The sequence below is a fragment of the Polypterus senegalus genome, chromosome 12 (genome assembly GCF_016835505.1).
Source record: "Polypterus senegalus isolate Bchr_013 chromosome 12, ASM1683550v1, whole genome shotgun sequence".
Classification (NCBI taxonomy): domain Eukaryota; kingdom Metazoa; phylum Chordata; class Cladistia; order Polypteriformes; family Polypteridae; genus Polypterus; species Polypterus senegalus.
In genome coordinates this window covers 130,134,402-130,148,439 of record NC_053165.1, presented here as the reverse complement: position 1 = coordinate 130,148,439, position 14,038 = coordinate 130,134,402, and the positions used below count along the sequence as shown (strand labels likewise).

The following is a 14,038-nucleotide window of genomic DNA, read 5'->3' as shown; positions in this document are numbered from 1 at the left end:
TCAGATTATGAAGACACGCACAGGAGTGGAGGACCGACAGTGCCATCCCGGACAGTTAATGGCAGGGCCATCTCTCCAGTCTACACGAGACCCACCGCTACGCTCATATCGTCAGCAAAGACCTCTCTCTACACTCTCTCCCTTTCCTGAAGGAAAACATCCCTCCATTGCGGAGCCAGACTCTTCCTCCTCACTTCATGCCAGAACTCGACTCATGCAAGGTTAGTTTTCTTGGTGGTTTTTGCATTACGGATTTTTCAAAAGTTAATTTTTCAGTTTGTAGCGTGAATTGTTGCAATGTTACTTTTCTCTTTTTTCAAATGTACCTTTTTTTTTTTCGCTGTGTTCCTGCAATGTTTTATGGGTGCTTGTGGTTGGTTTTTGAAGTTCGGATGTGTTCAAATGTTCTCCTCTGTCGAGAGAGAGAGAGAGAGCTTGCTCGTGTAGCTGAGCAGGGAGCCTGGGTGTTATGTCAGTGTTATTCAATGTTTTTACAATAGTTTACTATTACACTGTGCATTCTATGGTGTAATTAACTATATTTGTGCTTAATCTTTACATACAGTTCGTACGGTCTGGAACGGATTAATTGTATTTACATACAAGCCTATGGGGGAAAATTGCTTTGGTTCATGACCAAAGTTTTGGAACGAATTATAGTCGTGAACCGAGGTTCCACTGTGTGTGTGTGTGTGTGTGTGTGTGTATATATATATGTATATATCTCCATTTACAGCACTCCATCACGCTCCTTCTTGGTCAAATAGCCCTTACACAGCCTGGAGGTGTGTTTGGGGTCATTGTCCTGTTGAAAAATAAAGGATCGTCCAACTAACCTGACTTCTGCACAACACAACTGCTGGTCCCAACCCCATTGATAAAGCAAGAAATTCCACTAAATAACCCTGATAAGGCACACCTGTGAAGTGAAAACCATTTCAGGTGACTACCTGTTGAAGCTCATCGAGAGAATGCCAAGAGTGTGCAAAGCAGTAATCAGAGCAAAGGGCGGCTATTATCAACAGTGAGCTGAAAGCAGCTCTGGAGTAAGATCAGGGAAAGCTATTTCACTGACAGATGTTTCTAAAATAAAGTACAGGACATAATCCCTTTGCATGCCTAACCACATAATTAAATAAATACAAAATTAAAATGCATATCCTCTGTGTCACCAAAAAATTAAAAAACTATTGTATTTATGCATTTTTAAAAAACTAACAAAAAAAAAAAACTCTCCACCATTGTGGATTAAACAAATTCCATACTAGACAGATTAATTTATTTCAATAATGTTAAATGAAAAATGTTTTGTTTGCCATAAGAAACATTAGTGTATTATATTAATTTAAAATTGTTCAATTATATGTCAATAAGTTCACCGTATAGTTTACAGTATGTAAAGTAATGATAGCAAGAATGACAAATATTAAACTAAAAAAGGCTGGATAAAAATGTGTAATTGGGGGATCTGTGGCTTTGATACCACCAATTGATACAATATTTTAAGTGAAAAGGAAACCCTTTTGCCAAAAGACAATGACGAGTTCAGAAGAAATTTTTAATAACATAAGCCTTAGTTTATATTTAAAATGTTTAAATATTACATTATACTTTGGGACATATTTTCTGAATTGGTATCCTGGATTCATAACTGAATGACGTTACCCTAAAACCAATAAGCACAAATATAATTAAATCTTGAAACTCTTGTCTGACCAAATTCCATCATGATTTGGACAAACTGGTGTCCTAGAAGTAGAACGGACATGAAACAAATGCTTATAAATTAACTGAATATCTGTGTATTATAACCACAACATTTCCAAATATACTTCACCTGGTAAAAATCCTTTGTATGCGTCATGCTGCGCAACCAGGACTTTTTGAACACCTTGTATTTTGCATACTTCTTCTGCAACCTATTAGAAAGAAAAACAAAACTCAGCATTAAAACAACAAGATTACACAGTACACCAAAGAAAAGGAGTGAAGAGTGTACAATACTTCACAAAAGTATTAAGCACGTAAAAAAAATTATTAAGTGAAGATACTTCAGAACCAATAAAATGAACAATTTCTAAATATCACAGTTACACTATAAAGTGCAGTAAACAGTACAAAAAATACATTAAAATCAATATTTGCCTTTAAAAGTGAATCAGGTCTCTTAGGTACACCATCATGCAGTTTTATAAGAAAACCGGATGGTAGTTTGTTTCACACATCTTAGAAAACTTGCTCTACTTCTTCTGTAGACTTTGGCTATTTCACTTGCTTTTGTCTCCCAAGTGCTCTATTGTGAACAGCGCTTAGGAGGTAAACGTCTTGCTTGTTCTTGCACTCTATAGCAATTATTCCATTTTCTGCCACGTAGCAGCTACCGTGCCATCATGATTAAGCTTTATGCAAATTCATTGGGCATATCATGCCAGTTTGGTCCTAAACTGCTGTATCACATATTAGTTTCCACTTTGTGTCAGCTTCTGATGACCAATTCATATCAATATACACATAGCTTAATTCAAGCAAAGGTTCAGCTTCAGTTCATTCTAAAACTGCCTTTGGGGCTTTTCTTTTGCCATTGCATTTTTAGCTGAAGGCTCTGCCCCACTCATGAATGCTGAGAAGTTACCTTACGAGTGGCATGATGTTTTACAACATAATGTTACTGTCCCAACCATTATTCAGGCTTAAAAAAATCAAAACATTTTTACGTCAGCCCGAGTGTGACTCAGTTAACTGTAATTGCATAGAATCCTGAAATCAAATCACACTCGGGGTTAACGCCAAGAAGGTCAAAGTATCTAAGGGCAGATAATTGTGCCTCATATGTCCTTGAGATAACACACCATTCTTGTTATATACATTTATTTTTATTTATTTATTTTTTTTTTAATTATTTTTATTAGATAAATGGTAAGTAATTTTGACTAATATTTTCAGGACTATTTGAATCATATTTACTTTTTATAGGTTTGTTTTAATAATTTCCTTTAAGAATACCACTAACTCTGCAGCTGACCATAAATGTCGTATGCTATGCACTCTACAGAAACCAATGAAGAAAATTGACAAGAGTAGTCTTTTCAACTTGCCATGGAGTTGTTGATAGGTAAAATTGTGGTGTCCTGACACATAATTAGATTAAAATAAGGGAGGAAAATGAGGAAAGAAGAAAAAACAAACAAAAAAGCAAATCAGGTCACACAGTGTCATGCATTTCTGTGTTTACAACCCAATTAAACAAACAAAAGTAATTCAAGGGAAGAACTGTTTGTCTTCTAACAACAATGGTTAATAAAAATCATTGAGCCATGTTAATTCAAAAATACTAATTCAGAAATACTGTATTAGACCAAAATTTTATTTTACAAAATAAAGAAAAGTATATTTTTACTTTACAGACTGCATAATGTGTTCCATGAACAAATCAAACATTTATTATGGATGTTATGGTATTAAAAAAAAAAAAAAATGTACAACAATATTCCATGGCTATAAAGTCTGAACATTTGTCTTTTTCAATCCTTCTGAATGCCAGATCCATCTAACCAGTGAAGATCAGCCTTAGGGCCTCTAATGTTTTCCGGTGTAAAATAAACCCAAATTCTTGTTGTTCATGTTATCTTCCCATTACTGTCATTATTGCACCACACCAAAAAGTAAAATTGTACATTATCATTTTTCCCATTAATTTGCAAAACATTTTTTCTTATACTTTCAGATGTATATAGTTTTTGATTTTACTTTTAAGATTTTATGTATTATAAAATGTTTTACACTTAATCCATTGATAACTCATGACTACATATGATGACACTAAACTAACTAATCAAGCACTTTAAGCATTCTTCTTGTTTCAACACTGTTTCCACATTTTCTTTGTAAGCAGATTTCTGTATTAAAAACTACAACAAAAATAAAACATTGTTAGCCAATGCACTGTGGTGTATTTTTGACTAAACAATGAATAAAGATAAATTGGGAAAAAATGTCAATTAAAAGCAGGAATAAGCCACAAGATTACAAAACTAGCTTGTAATAAAATACTATAACTACAGGGTTCCTCCAGGCAATAGCCAATCAGTGGTTGTTAAACTATGCAAGTTATGGGCCAAATCACCTCTTACTAAAGCTGATAAGAAATGATTTAAGAAATATTAACAAAGCTTACAAATTTCTGCAGAAGACATCACAAATGAAAGTGGTAGTTAAAGAGAGTGTTTCCCAAAAACATGGCTTTGTTAAACCTCAGGATACAGTTAATACAAATTATGTTCTAAAACAGTGTTTCTTAATCTTAACCCAAATGAAGGTTTTCATGATAAACAAAACTTGAAATTGATTGACATTTCTGAATTTAAATCAGCTTTTTTGTTCTGTGGCAAACCTTAACAGAAGCAGCTGAAAGAAGAACAACAAATAAGTATCAAGAAATTTCACCAATACTGGAATCAAATACAAAAATTCTGCCACCATAAGCCCCTGTGATTACATTACATTGAAATGCAAGTCGGAAAACTCTAATTCAGATTACTTCAAAATTTCAAGGCATAAGAAGTGTTTGAGGGTTAGGGAGCTTTTTCCACCTCTATTAAGAAGTCAAGAGTGGATGGCCTACATCGTGAAAAAATGGTGCTATGACCATCATACATATTTCCACATAATGCAACTGATTACGCACTGACAAATTAGGAGTTTACTGTACATGAGATTAAATTGAGCCTGTGAACACAGATTTCAATCCTCCCACAGCATGGTTATTCTGGAGCCAGGACTAAGGTTAGGTATGCTCCTGGCTGCTAAGCAACCTATGTAACCTGGTTAGGCTCACCCCTGTTAAGATGCACAGAGCAGACATGTGGGGTTAACCAAGTACATAGTGAAAGACAGGGATCAGGTGTAAAGGCAGCTTGCAATCACGAACAAACAAACTATTTTGAGTAGTGCAATATCAGACTTGCTGCAATTCCAGAAAACAAAATCAATCTGAAACTTAAACTTTCAGATATACTACAAAGAAGTGAACACACAGCATGCATTCTCCGATCTTAATTCAACCAATTTTTACATAAATTCTTTAAAAAAAAAAAAGATGGTTTCATATAACAATAGCTCAAAGTAATGTTTAAATACAATATTCAAACGTGAAAATTGTAATTTTTTTTTTTTAAAACCAAAATGGTTCAAATAAAAACAGTCTATAAAACACCTTAGCTTAATCAGCTGGTCACCTGTGCACAGGCAAAACATATTGTAAGATTCCAGCCAAAAATCTACATAAAGCCTCAAAACCTGAACCCTAACAAGAGTCATGCAAATTAGGCAGCTCAGAGAACAGCAAAGATGGGGCAGGCACAGAAACTCTGCATCATGCCGCTCTTGATGATAAGCAGCAACCGAGATGCCGAAGAGTGGAAACTGGAGATGAAAAATGGGCGCCAAGGGGAAATGGCACACTTTCAGTAAGGATGGTGATAGTGCCAAAAGTAAGGCTGTGTATGGGACAGTGAATACCTCACTTGTACCAAAGTTGAACAGAACCAGTAGGATATTAACACGTAAAGCTTCTGCAGACTGACAAAACATTTTAAAATAGGAGGCTGTAAGGAGGGCCATCACAGCACAGTTGGAGGAAGAGGCTGCTATACAGGTGATTCATTCCAGAGACCAGTAGTTATAATAGAGAAAAGAAGCTGGCTGGTGTGTACTGCAAACCAAGAAAAAAAAAAAGTCTCCTGTTCTGAAGACATGTCTTAGACATAGGGATGAATAGTAAGAGCTGCACAAAAAGAAAACCTTGTAAAAGAAAACTGCAGACAAAAATAAGAAAAGGTCCCTGTAAGTGATGTGAAAGGAATACGGTGGCCAAAAGGAAGAACGAGAAATGCAAATGTAAAAAAACAAAAAAAAAATTTGCACATTTTCTCCTTGACAATAAAAAAAAATGTTTTTGTATTTCTAGGAAGGGTAAAATTGAATGTTCAGTTTGCAACATGAGGATAACCTTCTCAATTTGTTGGTTTTTTTTTTTTGAAAGTAATTTCTGTTATAAAATGTTTAAATACAATTGTAAATAAATCCTGAACTGGGCAAAAACATAAAAATACCTACCTTCAACTCTTCAATTTTTTCTTATATAAAAACAAGAACATTTTTCCATAAGTCTATTTTAATTGTTTTAATGCCAAACACACTGACTCACCTTACTGCAATTTGTGCCAGCAACCAAGCAAAACACTTCCCCACCAAGTTGTTTAGCTGCAGTTATGGTATTTAAAGTTATTGGTGTAAGTTTTTCATTATTGTGCTCTGCAACAACCAATGTACTCTGGAGTCTCTGCAGAAAGAGAGACTGGAAGAACAGAAAAATACATAAAAATAAGTAAACAAGCAAGCAAACAAGAACTCTTTAATTCATTCAAAACTGACTAAATTATTTTAAGTTGTTAATAAAGGAAAAAAAAAATTAAAATTAGAGAACTAAAATTCTCAGGTGTGTTTGTGGACATGAATTTTAATACTTTACCATGTTACATAGATAAAAACGCAGCCCAAACCATTGTGTGGTGGCTAAATTGCTAACACAGGCAGCAAATTGGTTGAAGCCCTATTGTTAGTCGTTGGTTTTTTTGGGGCTGTCATTTAATTGAATGTAGGTCAGACTTCTTAAATAAACATTTTTAAAAAAAAGAACCCAAGGGACAATAAAAATCTCTGTTGATGTCTCAACATAAAATTGTTGACTGCTTCGAACCAGGATAGAGAACAGGTCTGGAGCTTTTTTGAAAACTTATGAATTGTCACAGAAATACTGATTCATTATAATGTGATAATGCAGCCATGAGTTTGCTTTTAGTGAAACAAACAGAGACTACATATTTGCTTACTCTGTATTTACAGAGACAACCTTACACATGTTCTCTTGTCTTATATTAAAAGTCACTACCGAGAGATTACTTAACTTTGACAGTTAAATCAACAAAACCAATGCACGCTCAATTTCCTGGCATTTGACTAACTTCTATTAAGGATCTGTTTTGCTGTCAGATGAATTGAGGAGGAAAAGCCACTCTTGAAGTAAATTTGAAACAGTAAACTAATTCATACCGGTTTAACACAGTTTGTAAAATTTACCAATGCTTTTCAATTGGAGGTTCTCAAAATTCTAAAATTTTGCACAGCACACTCAATTTGGTATGTTTCAACAAAAATGTAACTGTCCCAACAAACTTTCTTAAAGAAAAGGTGTGACAGATTCTACAAAATCAGTCCATTTTGAACGAACATTTCCATGTAAGGCAGACAGCCATGGGCAATTGCAGTACATGCTCTTCTCATTACATACGGATGCACCTGAAAAAATAGCATTTTCCTCATACATCTTTAACCAAGTCAATGATAAAAAGCTACCATTCTAGAAAACGGAGTTAAAATTTCCATCATACTGCATTTAAGTTAAGTTAAAAGTAACCTTTAAAACATGAATACACTTGTTTAACACAAAATAAAACAGTTAACTAAATTGGACTTTAATCCAATTCCTTTAAGCATTTTTTTTTTTCTGGGAATAATAGATAATCTGGTTTCAAGAAATGCCCCCCGTAACTCCATTATATCACCAGGATAATTGATACTGAACCTTTTACACATAAATGAGGACAGCAAAGTTATTTGTGTGTGCTAGGCTGTGCATTTTGGAAGAACCACTTAAAAAGAAGCATTTATTTGGCAGAATGTTACATATTTATCTGCTTAAAATTATAGAATTATTGGGATTTCAATAAATAAAAAGGATGGTGACCTACAAAATGAATTCCCGTTGACTTTATACTGATTGCTTATAAAATGGCAATATTTTTCCCTTTCAAAATGTTTTAATGAAGTAAAATGTTCAAAGAGAATGGAAACGGATCCTGTAGTTAAAACAATTTTCTTCTGAATCACAAGAAACAAGTCCATTTTTAATCTACTTTGTCATCCATAAAATTTAATAACAAAGACAAACGCAATTGCGTGTTCTCTTCAAAACTGTAAATTGTAAATACATGTTATCACATTTTTTCTTTGATGCATAGCCTTTTTTGAATATATTTATGATTAGTACATATTTGTTAAATACAACACCATCTCAGAAATCTTTAGAAAGTTTTAACCAAATTTTATTAAAGGATACGTTTGGTATTTTTTAAGTCAAAATTATTTCTTCACAAACCGGAGAGAGATATAGAGATATATATATATATATATATATATATATATATATACTAAATGAAACTGTGTTCTAAAGTTAAGCACTTTCTATAAATTAAAAAAAAAAACACAATTGCTTTACATCACAGTCTAGAGGGCAAGGAAGTAAAGCTTAAAAACATACCAAATACATCCATTTTTCAAGCTAAGGCAGTTGCTTTTGAAGGCAAACTAATGTTAATTAGTATAGCCCATAAGTAAAAGTATACGTCATATATTTGAGTATTACATTGACAAATGTAATATGGTCTTAAACAGTTATAATTTTGAGTATAGATAATGACAGCCCAAGTGATTTTCTAGTTCTCAAATTGTACACAGGCATCCGTCACAAATATAAATCTCACAAGAGCAAATATTACAAACCTAACAGATATGCCTCACTAACACACCAGATGTGTAAAGGCATGTTATTACACAAACAGCTTTAAAACGTTTGTTTAAATGGAAATATACTGAAATTCACCGATTCAACAGTAGATATATTGTAATGTTTCAATTTTTATATTTAATATAGGTTTTTAGCAGTATTTTTCTGTTATAGAGACTAAATTTATACTGTGCACATGTTCAGATAAATCAGATACTTCTTTATAAACATTATGCTGAAATTGCCAAGATTATAAAGCCACAATTTGCTGTTAGAGTAGATTTCCATCTCTGCCACGCATACAAAATTAAAGCATGTATTTTGATATGTATGAATGCTAATACTTGTTTATTTAAATGACAGTTAGGTAACTACTTGATGGATATACAGTACCAGAGTATTTTAAGGCTGTTACTGGTAGCATCTAAATATTTTAAATTATATTACAGAAAAAGGCACAATATCGTTCACTTAAATAATGGAAGTACTTTAATAAAAAGCCATTAAATGGAATTTCTGTTTTTGCTGCGGTATCGAAAGGTATCAATTACTGTAAACTTTCACTAGGACTGGAATTGAATTACAGAAATTCTGGTATTAGCTTTCCCAACTTTACCAAGCCACTATATTAGTAATAATGACCCCTGTATACTGAAGCAGCCATTGAACTGGCATCTGGTCATCTTGACCAACAGAATCTGTTTGTATCTTGCTACCGACATACCACAGAATCGCACATGCAAATACATGTAATGTGTATAATTATATGACTACACCACGGTACGTCTAACATATCCAATCAAAGAATCACACAACCATTTTTACAACAGCACAATGTCCAATATTTAATACCTGTCATTTTTTGAAAATTTCTGCATGAAATTAGCTCGTCTTCCTGGCCATTTGCCTACTGTGATCTGTTTTCAATACAGCAGGCAAGTATCCCGCTAAGTGACCAAATTCTATCCATTTCACACTCTAAAAAATTGCTTTTTTGATGGAACAGTGGCGCCATTCCCTCATACAATGTGTTAGTTGAGATATATAATCTGAAACCAAAACTTTACACCATGTTATCATGAAATTGTTTCTCGCGGTCTACTGCAATTGACGAACGACTTAATGTATACTCCAATGTAACATCTACAAGTGAAGCATCAGAAAAGGCAGTTTACAAGCCAAACACACTAAAGGTCAACACCAGTTACATTAAAATATAGCTCTTGTGTATTTTAATATAAATAACCATCTTAAAAAGTGCCACAACCGAAACATATCACCTTGCATGTCCTACCAAAACGGGCCCTCACTGAGGGTTAAATGGCCCGCTTTGTATGCCTGGAGAGGTCAGAGAATCACATGTATGAAACGTACCTACGTATAAAAGAATCGCCGGCCACAGATGTCAAGAAAGGTGCCTTCGTGTTTTGGGCTGTGTATTTTTCGTAAAACTTATTGAAATTCATTAGAATATGAAAAAGTGCGTGTTATGTTTGAGCGCAAGAGCAAAGGTTGAAAACGAACAAATAAGTTTTGGCAGGAGACTCCCTATAATGAGCAACTGTGACTGACCTCTCTAACCACGGTCATCGGTTAATTTACGTGACAAGTGAGAAACATTGCAAATATACCGTAACTGAGCATACTTGTGGCTATAAAAATATGTACTTACCGTACAGCGGATATTATGCTTACTTAATACTTTATACATTCTGTACGTTATGCCTTATGTACGTTATGCCTTATATATTCGCACACTACCTCAGCATACAAGGGGCACTTTCGGAGGTGTCGCGAGAAGAAACGGAATAAAAGTCCTCCAATGATTGGTTAATGTCGACAAATCCTGATTCAAAGAAACTTTATTGGAAGGGAAGTGAAAGTCAGAGACTGGACGTAATTTGTGTCAATGGTAAACAGCGATAACTGTTTCATAACTAAATCTTTGGTAGCCTGAAATTAATCATTGTCCATTCACCTCGTCGAGAAAATAGTAATTATATAATTGATTTTAAAATAACACAGGTTTGTATAAAATATAGTTACGCGAGATCTCGTGTGGTCATTGCCAAAGCATTTTTTTAGCGACTTGAAACATCGTAGGAGACATAACAATGGAGTGGTTCCATTAGTATTTGCCTCATAATTTAGTTTGTAAATGACAAAGGAGATTATCCAGTTTATCTGGATCAGGTATGATAAGGTCGCTGTGCCTGGTCACATTATCAGGCCTAAAATATGTCGGGTCTAGAAATGAACACATGGGGTTGTCATTTTTGGTTCCTGTCCGCTGGACCTTCCGTTAAGAACACTTTCTGGAGAACAGATCGTTTCTCCAAACACAACTGAATAATACCTAATGGCGCGTAACGATAATGGATTGAGGACATGAAAGTCCTAAAAACTTCGGATTCACTCATTGGTAACTTGTTTTATGTACTCTCACTTCACAGAAAAAAAATCTTTACTGATATATGAAATTTAATTTTGACAAAGTTTCAATAGTGCCCCTGTGCATTTGTTCGATATTGGCTTTTAAGTAACAACTGCAGTGCAGATGTGTAATCCTTTAAATACTTTAAAGGGAGTAAAATGTATTTCATGTCCATCCATCCTCCAACCTGCTACAGTATATCCTAACTACAGTGTCATGGGGGTCTGCTGAAGCCAATCCCAGCCAACACAGGCAGGAAACAAACCCCTAGGCAAGGTGCCAGCCCACCGCTGGGCACGCAAAGACACACACACCAAGCACACACTAGGGACAATTCACACACACCAAGGACAATTTAGGAACGCCAATGCACCCAACCTGGAGGAAACCCACACAGTCACGGGGAGAACATGCAAACTCCACGTACGGAGGACCCTGGAAGTGAACCCAGGTCTCCTAACTGTGAGGCTACTGCGCTACCCACTGCTCCACCGTGTCCCACCATATGTCATGTCATCACTTAATTTAACATTTGCTTATAAAAACATTCAGATCTTGAAGTCTTCATTCCCCAGTTAAGACTCGGCACTCTCAAAATAAATTTAGTTTTTCTTTTCTGAACTTGAGATGTAGCCTCACGAGTGAATTAGTTTCTGAGCTAACCTCTCATGCCTTTTTACTGCACACAGCATGGATGTTGTACAAAGGATCAACATATGAACATTTTTTTTTTTTGTCATATTTCAACACTTAATGGTTGTTCACATACACCTTATTTTTAAGCTCACAGAAATCTGATATGTAATTATGTATACTTTTTTACATTAAACTTCATTTGTCACTAAGTAGCAATTATCCTAACCAGCACCTGTCACAAGGCAGGAACACTCTCTGAGCAGAGCAGTCCATCACAGGGTGAATCCACCTAATCTACATGTCTTTGAACTGCAGGAGGAGACCCATGCAGACATGACAAGAACATACAAATTACACAGGAAGCATCTGGAAATTAAAATCCGGTCTCCTTAGTGCAAGGCAGCAGTGCTACCACTGCACCAGCATGCAGCCCTCACTTTATTTATTTAAATTGAAATGATTTATTAATTTTTAATTTAAATATAAGTGGTGGTGTTTATATGTTGAGGAAATTTGCTAGCTCCCACAAGATGGTGCAGTTTAATTACTGTCTCAGATGCGTGTCCTACTTACCTGATGACCAGCAGGACTGACAAATCAAATACATTTCATTATACTGTGAGGTATTATGAATTGAACTGAACTGAAGTGAAAAAACTGTGACCCCATTTGTGACTTATTCCAGTGGTTAAGGATCAATCTGTTCACTGATCACTGTATTTCTTCCTTCTGTACATAGGTAATTCCTTAACTATGTACTCAAAAAAAAAGATTCTTGGGGTATGTATGCTATTACTCAGCTAACTTTACACAGATTGAGTAGGTTTTAAGGTTTTATGCACCCATTCATGTACAAATAAGTAGCATTTTTTGGATGTTGCATTAAGCAATATGACTTACATAGGAACAATACGAATGGATTTAATTACTTTGATTAACAGTACCAATCACACAAACAATGTCTAGTGTATATTGCCATTACCCACTTACCTTAAGTTGACATCACACTGAAAATGAATGTGTATTTTGGCTTAAAAAATCGATTTTTGTAAATAGTGGTCATTATGCAGCTACTGTAAATTGATTCAGCTGAAAACAATATTATTTACAGGCTTTACATAACTGTTTCCAGTGCAGTTGACATAATTTCTATGTTTGAAAATATTTATTTTTTGGGATATCATAATAACTAGGTTAATTTATGTCTTCATCTATGTTAGTATACCACATGACAACTTTGTCAAAAACTTTTTTTTTTTTTTTTTACATTTTAAAATGGAGGGATAAAGGATTGGACAGACTGCTATTTTTGTGGATATTTTCTAGAACAGTGCTTCCCAAACTCGGTCCTGGGGAACCACTGTGACTGCAGGTTTTTGTTCCAACCAGCTTCTGTTTTTAACTGGACTCCTGGGCTAATTAAGTGAACTGTTATTTCCCAAGCTCTGTGTTTTGGGAACAATATAGAAATTAGAAAACTAAGTTTGGTAAATATATATATATATATATATGTATACTAATAAAAGGCAAAGCCCTCACTGACTCACTCACTCACTGACTGACTCATCACTAATTCTCCAACTTCCCGTGTGGGTGGAAGGCTGAAATTTGGCAGGTTCACTCGTTACAGCTTCCTTACAAAAGTTGGGCAGGTTTCATTTCGAAATTGTACGCGTAATGGTCATAACTGGAAGCTGTTTTTCTCCATTTACTGTAATGGAGTTGAGCTCGAAAGCCGTGGGGGGCGGAGTTTCGTGTGACATCATCACGCCTCCCACGTTATCACGCAGTACGTAGAAAACCAGGAAGACCTCCAAAAAGCGCTGAAGAAAACATGCATTATATAATTGAGAAGGCAGCGAAACAATAAGAAGCGAGCGAGTGACATATACAACCATATTCATGAGTGCTGCTACTTCGGAAACAAAGCACGGTGTAAACCTAAAGTTTAAATTAAGCTCATAGACAGGCTGCCGCTGGCGTTTGTAATTTAGTGCCTGCCCATATAAGGTCATCCGTCAGCGGCAATCCAATAGAAACACTGCCACTAAATATTCACGGGTGAAGGACTGTGCTTATGCAGAGGAAGATGAGATGGTCAGGGTGGTGTTTGGCACAAACTCAGTGAAACTACGAGAGAAAGTTTTAAGTGCCAGGTCTTAGCTAACATTAAATACAGCCGTGGACACAGCACAACATGGCACCAGCACAGCTGGGAAACTTCGATGCATGTACACCGAGCGGCTCACGTGAACTAACGCAGTGCACAGACAAAAAGTAAGAAGTTCCAAAGAGCGCTGAACAAAAACCGAATTACACAATTGAAAAGGCAGCAAAAAAATATG

General features: G+C 35.2%; 1 protein-coding gene across 1 annotated transcript in view; it reads right to left on the bottom strand.

The window, feature by feature from the left end:
* etfa (electron transfer flavoprotein subunit alpha) overlaps positions 1-10,428 on the bottom strand; it is a 110,056-nt gene extending 99,628 nt beyond the window's left edge. Inside the window, exons 1-3 of the mRNA XM_039773425.1 lie at positions 10,296-10,428; positions 6,206-6,355; positions 1,838-1,919 (exon numbers count right to left, since the gene is read on the bottom strand). Of these exons, the coding sequence (XP_039629359.1) occupies positions 1,838-1,919; positions 6,206-6,355; positions 10,296-10,334 (271 nt within the window). The 5' untranslated portion in view covers positions 10,335-10,428. The remainder of the gene's footprint in view (positions 1-1,837; positions 1,920-6,205; positions 6,356-10,295) is intronic.
* Between the last annotated feature and the right edge of the window lie 3,610 nt (positions 10,429-14,038).